This window comes from Quercus lobata, chromosome 12 (assembly GCF_001633185.2).
Source record: "Quercus lobata isolate SW786 chromosome 12, ValleyOak3.0 Primary Assembly, whole genome shotgun sequence".
Classification (NCBI taxonomy): Eukaryota; Viridiplantae; Streptophyta; class Magnoliopsida; order Fagales; family Fagaceae; genus Quercus; species Quercus lobata.
In genome coordinates, this window is record NC_044915.1 from 15,055,239 (window position 1) to 15,063,170 (window position 7,932).

At 36.0% G+C, this 7,932-nt stretch overlaps 1 protein-coding gene across 1 annotated transcript; it reads left to right on the forward strand.

Annotated features, from left to right (window-relative positions):
• The first annotated feature begins 676 nt into the window (after nucleotides 1-676).
• On the forward strand, nucleotides 677-2,334 carry LOC115970766 (IRK-interacting protein-like). The gene is made up of 2 exons (XM_031090369.1): nucleotides 677-865; nucleotides 951-2,334. Exons 1-2 carry the CDS (start codon nucleotides 761-763, stop codon nucleotides 2,322-2,324), a joined length of 1,479 nt encoding a protein of 492 aa, XP_030946229.1. The 5' UTR covers nucleotides 677-760; the 3' UTR covers nucleotides 2,325-2,334.
• The last annotated feature ends 5,598 nt before the right edge of the window (nucleotides 2,335-7,932 follow it).

Below are 7,932 nucleotides of genomic sequence, written 5' to 3' on the forward strand. Positions count from 1 at the left end.
AATATTTTCTTTTCTAACCATTCATCCGTCTCGGTCCCTAAAATCTTCTCTAGGGAGGTTTTATCTAAGTAATGCAATATTCACATAATTTTCAACATGTTCACAAATATTTTAGGAATTTCATATCCACTTTACCATGTTAAACCATAAAATAACATGTTTTAAGCATTTTTAAAATCAAAATTAGCAATTTGGTCCAAAAAAAAAAAAAAAATTCAAAAGTACTAGCATATGAACGTTATGGTTTGCTACACACATGAACACTCCTACTTATATGCTATCACCTTAGCAAGTTGCCCATCAATCCACATATGGTCCTTATGAATCAAAATCATCCTTGACTTAGTCAATAACTCAATATCAAGTTCCATAATAATTAAAAAAAAAAAAAAAAAAACCCTCAATATCAAGTTCCTTTACTGTTATTCTAAATAAAAATAAAAATAAAAAAGTTCCTTTACTGTCTGGTCCAGAACGCGTGCTAATTAACACTTGTACTTGTGACTTACCCCTCTACGTGCGTTTCTATCTTTAACCATGGTTGATGATGATTAGAAGACGACGAAAATACAACCTAATAAGAAAATGAAAGAAAACGAAAAGAGCCTGAAACACAAAGGCAGAATCCCAAATTAAAATCACAGCATAAAAAATAAAATTTTAATACTACTTCCAAGTAGCCGTGTATTTTTATTTTTCAGATAGATATGTATCTTCACAGAGCAAAAGGCAACCAAAAAATGCAATAAGAAACACAAACATGGCTCCTTCTTCTTCTTCTTCTTCTTCTTCTTCACCTTCTTCTTCCTCTAAATCTCCTCCTCCTCCTCCTTCTGCTTCCCACCTATCCCCTCACTTCACTCCAGTAAGTAAACATAAATAAACATTAACATGAAACAATTGGAAATGTTTTATTTGATGCTGTTTTTTTTATGTTTTGAATGTTGTAGATTCAAGAATGTGAAAATGAAGATGGGTATAGCGAGGAACAAAGGCAGAGTACTAGAGAGACTACACCAAGTGCTCCAAAGCGCCACCCTACGCCACTTCATCAGCCTCACAAAAATGGCAAACCCAAGAAGATTATTAAGCAGTCAGATTCTGATGCCAATGGAATCGAAGATGGTACTACAGTGTGGTGCAACAAGTGTCGTCCACACGCGCGTGAGAAAATCTCTGTGGTTCCACTCGACAACAATGGCCTCAACAAGCACTCTTCTTATTCTTCATCGATTGCAAGTCCCAATGGCATATTCAAGTCGATATTTTTATCTTTAACTAAGAAGAGTCCGCGGTCTAGTCCATCAGAGGCGGCGAGAGAGGAGCAGTGGAAAATTGCAGTGGCTGAGCTCTCACAAAAGCTTATTCACGCTACAAGAAAGAGAGATGAGGCTCTTCTTGAAGCTTCAAGGCTTAAGTATTCCATGGCTGAGTTAGAGAAGAAGCTCAACAAGCTCGAAGTCTATTGCCATAACTTGAAATCTGGGCTCGATGAATGTAGCACCAACTCAGCTTATCAAACGGGAATGATAAAGACTAGCCACAGTAATCGACACAGCTCATTGGGGCTTAATGACAAAGTGATTGAACATTTTTTGGTTTCTGTTTCGGAGTCTCGGTCTTCTGTCAAGCTATTAAGCCGTTCACTCGCTATGCAACTTAGGCACACGGGAAGCAAAGTATACGAAAGAATTTCAGTTCTTCTCCAACCTTATGATATAAAAATTTCACTATCAAAGAACCCAAGAAGCTTGGTTTTTTACCTGGAGGCTTTACTGAACAAAGCTTTCTATGAAGACTTTGAATCAATTGGGTTTCAAAGGAATACCTCGATTCAAATCTTGAATCCGCTTGATAGGTGCGAGGCTAACTTCGAGTCCTTCAACTTTCTTCGTGGGTTGACATGGGAGGAAGTGTTAAACAAGGGAACAAGGCATTTCAGCGAAGAGTATAGCAGGTTTTGTGACAGGAAAATGAGTGAAATTGTTTCGATGTTGGGATGGAACAGAGCGTGGCCAGAGCCATTGTTGCAGGCTTTCTTTGCTGCTTCAAAGAGTGTGTGGTTGGTGCACCTTTTAGCCAACTCGGTGCACCCAAGCTTGCCTATATTCAAAGTGGATATAGGTGTGGGGTTTGATGGGGTTTACATGGAGGATATGGGTGGAGATAAGGTGAAAAGGTTGGTTCCATCTGTGGTTCGTATCATGGTTGCACCTGGGTTCTATGTCTATGGCAGTGTGGTCAAATGCAAGGTGCTATGCAGGTACTATAACGCCACCAACAACGATCAAAGTAATGGTGAAGGCAAGGGTATAATTATATGAACTTAAAACTTTGTGATCCTTTTGTAATACTTTTGCACTTTGTTCTGCATATTGTTATATGGGGCATGTTTCTAATGGGTACCTATGTTTCGAGACATTGGGTTGTGGGGTTTTTGGGGTCAAAGGAAAGGATTGGCATTTCTTGGATCTCTTTGTTTTATTCTTTTTCTAGTCTACTCAGATCTTTATCATTTTCGCTCGTTGGTACATGGAAAATTGAATTCTGAATCTATAAATAGATAACTTTTGATGGGTCTTAACTATGTGGATATTATTATCAACTAGGGAAGCAGAAACAAAGGAAATAGAAAACAACCATGCGAATGGAATCAAAGGGTGATTTTCCTGTGTGAATGTTGTTTGGATTTTCTAAATTCAAAGTTTTTTTTATATGAGTATTGTTCTGGTAATGGAACAGCTGAAGCTATTCTCTGTGAGAGTCCAAGCCTCAGCTGGGAAGTGCAACTCATACACCAAAGGGCTATAAGTGTATTCTCCTTTCAAATATATGCTTTTAAAAAATTAATAAAAAATAGAAGACTCATTTACATAGGTAGCACAATCGGCTTCAATAGTCTTTGCTTTCTATTTTAGTAGTGGTGCTTACCATACATAGTGTCACAATTTCAGTTGTTTTTACATGTGTAGTTTTTAGATATGTGTATACGGATGCGTGAAATAACGTGTTTGTAACAGCATTTTCCTTTTTCGGAGTAATTTTAGATTCCTATGTTTTGAATGAAATTGAGAGTACCTTTCTAAGAGCACTCACAGCAATGGTGCTAAAAAACTATTTTTAGCACCACAAACTACAAATATCGAGCTGCAGCAGTGAAGCCATATCTAAAAATTTTAGCTGTTGAACTATAGTGCACATCTATAAGAGCACTCACAGCAGTGATGCTAAAAAGCTATTTTTAGCACCACAAACTACAAATATTGGGCTGCAGCAGCGGAGCCATATCTAAAAATTTTAGCTGTTGAACTACAGTGCACATCCATCTATAGATGTGCACTGTAGCTCAAAGCTAAACCCAAATAATATTTTTTATTCTCCCTTTACTTTAAAATATTGTTTTAATTCACCCAACACGTTTTGCTCTGTCTTTCTTCATTGAGCTTCAGACACCTCTCTCTTCTCAGTCTCCCTCATTGAGCTTCTCTCTCTTGTGCCACTCTGAGTAAATCGTTGCCGTCTTGCTGCTGATGGGTCACCGTCACACCGCTGAGGATCGCCATCGTGCCGCTGGATAGATCATCGTCTTGTCGCTGATGGGTCACCATCATGCCGCGATGGATCACCGCTGTGCCGCTGGGTAGATCGCCGCCATGCCTCCCCTCTTTGGGTGGATCGTGGTCGTGGGTTGCTAGATTTTGTGGTGGGTTCGGGTGTGGATGAGTTTGCAGTTAGCTTGTGTTGGCTTTTGATGGTTTGGATTGGTGGTTAGTGGCAGTGGGTTTTGTGGGTTTGTGGTGGTGGATCGTGGCTGGTGGCAGATCGATGGTGGGTTTTGCCATGGATTGGTTGTGAGTTGGTGGTTGGGTTGGCTTGACACAACAGTGAGTGGTGGTGATGGTGGTGGTGTCGTGAGGGGCTATAGGTTGAAGAGAGGGAGAAGACAATGATAAAAGATGAATAGTGATAAAAAAAATAATAAATAGGTGTTTGTGGATATATATTATTTTATTATGATATTTATATTATTTTATTATGTTGAAAGCTAAAATAGATCCACTGCTGCAACATGTGGGGAGATAAAATAGATAAAGTAACTTTTTGTGGTGCCAAATAGCTATAATTATAGCTCCACTGCTGTAGATGCTCTAAATGAAGGGCCACCATTAGTTATTCCTTTTAATTCTTGAGACCGCATCATCTTTCACATACTGTGATTAAAATTCTGCTCCAAAATTCCTAGGCAACTAGCAGCTAAAGTCAAAATTTATCAGCATTTTTGTTTTTGACAAATATAGAAAATAAACAACAAGAACAATAAAGTGTACATTTATAAAAGTGTACATTTTAGGATTATGATTCTCTATAGACTGAGTCAACTCTAATGTGAGATTCTTAAAATCCTTTCCCTACATTTAGATTGTATTTACTTTGTCATATCAACTTGGTAATAGTAAACTTTTGTTCAACTTATCAAAAAAAAAAAAAAAACTTTTGTTCAAATGTTGATGAAGTGATAAAATCTAATTCACACGTTTCAAAATGGATTAATATGATATGAGCAATCTCATGGTGAAATCCCCTTCAGGATTCTAGAAATTCTTCTTCTTTTTTTCTTTTTTAATGATAGGACACATTAGTGTACTTAACTTAAGAGACAACTGCATCACATGTCTGGATTTTGAAGATATGGAAGTTTTGAACCACAAGCGATAAGGTCATAAACAACAATGCAAGAAGCCAACAAGTCCAAAAATGTTTTATGATTCCAACCAGAAATATACAATATGAAGAGCAGAAAAAGGGGCACTATTTATAGCACAAACTAAAAACTAAAAGGTCACATCTCATCAAAGATTCCAATTGAACACCCTTGATCCCTTGAACTGAAGTAGTTATATCCAAGGTTGTCAAAATTGGAATCCTACGTAGGATCGTAGGAGGTAGGTGAGATCGTGGATCGTAGAATCGGATCGTGAATCGTAAGATCTTACATATTTTCAGATTTAAAGCAAAAAACACATTGATAATAACTTTATATGTTGAATAATCATATAAATTGTGATTTTATCCATAAAAAAACAAATATTTGCATTATATGATGCAATTTGCACGTCATACATCACTACATCTATACTAACGTAATAAATATATTTAATTTTTTACCCAATGTATCTAAAAAATTCAATAAATGTTTAATTAGCAACCAAATACCAAAATATTTATCAACACATATGGAAATATTTTCCAAGTTTAAAATCCAAAAAAAGTTATCAAATGAAAATTAGCTAACTAAAATATGAAATCTGAAAGCAAGATAAATATTAAGGTGAAATGAACATTTAATTATTCTCATTCTAAGTTTCTTATAATCATCATCCTAATCATCATCATCTAATTCATCATTGTAAAGTTGTGATTTATAACTATGTTTTATGTTGGCTTTATTCTATGACAAAAAGTGTTGTAAGTGCATTAAATTATTTCCTTGTATTTTGTGAGATTTTATTGTAGCAAGTACTTCGCGAGACAAGCCATCTCGTGAGGTACCCGTGAAACATTCTGCTTGGAGGATTTTAAGTGTGACTTTTTACCCTGCACCCATACTATATATACCCCCATTACCTACAAAAGTAAAAGAGGTTATTCAGAGAGAAAACCCTAGATAGGTTTCCACAACACAACACACCACATCCATCTTTTAAAGAGAGGGCTACTCATCCTTTAGTGAGAAATCATTGTAGTCTCTTCTCCTTCCCCTCTCCCATTATCATACCTTGAGAGTTGATTTGTACCTAAACACAACTCACACCTATTTAGAGTGTAGAGAGTGTTTTGGAGCTTGAGAAGCATTTGGGATTTTCCAAAAGAAGCCGGTGAGGCTTGGCGGATGCAATCGGATGGTATTGCGGGATTCAAAAAGTTAGTGAAAACAAGACTCTAAGAAGTCTGTTAGGTAGACTTAGAGGGCTCAAGTACATTGGATAGACTAGGCTACGAAGGTCTTTTGTTATTCGTGTACTCCAACTTATTCACTAGTGGATCGATTTCAACTTTGAAGGTTGCGGAGAGATTTTTCGTCGAGTTCTTTGGTTTCCTATTCGATAACACGTCTTGATGTTATCTTGTATTTGCATCTCTCTTCCCTTACTCTTTGAACTTTATATTTTTTGTTGCTTGCTAGCTTATGGCTTAGAGAGTAGTTTCGGTGATTGCACCTCATTTACTCTTGTTATGCACTTAAAAAGTTAGAGTAAAAGCAATTAAGCCGTAATTTTAAAATTAGGGGTCTGAACAAGCTCTTGTATTTTAGCACAAACCTGAGCTTTCAATTGGCATCAGAGCGGGTACACTTGTATTGGTTTAATTATCTAAGTGTGATCCTTGACCCTTGTGCTTATTGCCATGGATAGTGTTTTGTATGCTTCTATGGATGTTGTTGATTGTAACATGCCATGTGTTTGTGAAAATGCATCTATGAGTGTTAATTCACATGATTGTGATGACATGTTACATGAATCTTTAGTTGTTGTTAATATTCCAAATGTCAAACTCTTAAAGAAAAAGGTTAAGAAGTTTCATGAGAATTTGAGCAAATTCATTTGTAAAAATGATGATTTGATTGCTAAGCTCTATGAATCTAACAAATTAGTTGAAAAGTATAAGAAACTTGCTGAACATTCTCTTGAAAAACGAAAGGAGTTTGAATGTTTGAATATGGACTTGGATGCTAAATTTGTTTTGTCTAACAAATTTTTTGATGATCTTAAATGTGAAAACGAATCTCTTAAGATGCATGCCAAGTGTTTATTTGTTGAACCTATTGTTAAAAAGGAAGATGTTATTTGTTGCAATCATGTTGTGTTGCCCGATTTTGTGCCTATTGTGAGTTTTATCTGTAAAAACAAATCAATGTACATTCCTCCACATAAGAAACCAAAAAGTGGAGAGAAAGGCTTTTAAGCCTAAGCCTTCATTTAAGTCTCATCCTAAGGATTTGAGTGGATCTAATTTTGTTCCTACTTACCACCATTGCGGTGTGATCGGTCACATAAGACCTCAATGTTCCATGTTAAAGAGAGAACAAAACCATATTGCTAGATCTCTCCCTAAAAAGCCCGGTGGACCTAAACACATTGTTTATCTAAGATCTCACTGCTCGAAGTTTCAAGCTCTTAAAAGAATTAAAAGAAAAGGGAAACTTAAGCTTCTTGGAAGTTGTGCTTTGCAAGCTAAACCGGATTTGATTGAAAGTGGTAAGTTGTTGAAACATGTGGTTAATGCTCTTACCTCCTTATCTATGTGCATCTCCGATTCTCATTCTTCCAACCCTCGTCTCACTTCTTATGAGACACTCATTCCAAACAATTATTTTGTTTGGATGAGGAAGGGTTCCTATGGTTGAGCTTATGCTCTTTTAGTCTTTAATATAATTCTTTCAATCTTTGTAGGACTCTTCATGCATTAAATGTTTCATTATCATGCATTCGTGCATCATGCATCTCTTTATATGCATTGTTTTGTTTTTGTTGTTGATCTTACTTTATTACATTTTTTTTTTTTGTGAGTAAAAATCCAAAAACACATAAAAAGTAAAAAAATTAAAAAGTTTGATCATGTTTGCTTAAGCACATATCACATGTGAGTTTGGCCTAGTACCTCCGTACTAATAGCGTAGTGCATTTATGAGCTTAGCTTGTTATGTATACACATTTGTAAGTGTGAGCGACATCTAGAAATCTTCGTTTGTGTTGTAAATAGATCTTCAAGCTTATCATGAATTATTAGTCAATAGTCTTGTTTAATCTTGATACATGCTTAGACTTGTGTCTATATATCTTCTCACATTTATTTTTATGTCAAAAGCTCTACAAACGTCAATCATTAAAAGAGAAAGAGTTGAAAAAGTCTTGTTTCAAAAACTAGTTTGAC

Bases quoted from the DNA above. Each gene is read 5' to 3' on its own strand.
- LOC115970766 (XM_031090369.1), top strand. From the start codon at position 761: ATGGCTCCTTCTTCTTCTTCTTCTTCTTCTTCTTCACCTTCTTCTTCC. The intron at 866-950 runs GTAAGTAAACAT...TGAATGTTGTAG, and splicing joins TATCCCCTCACTTCACTCCA to ATTCAAGAATGTGAAAATGA.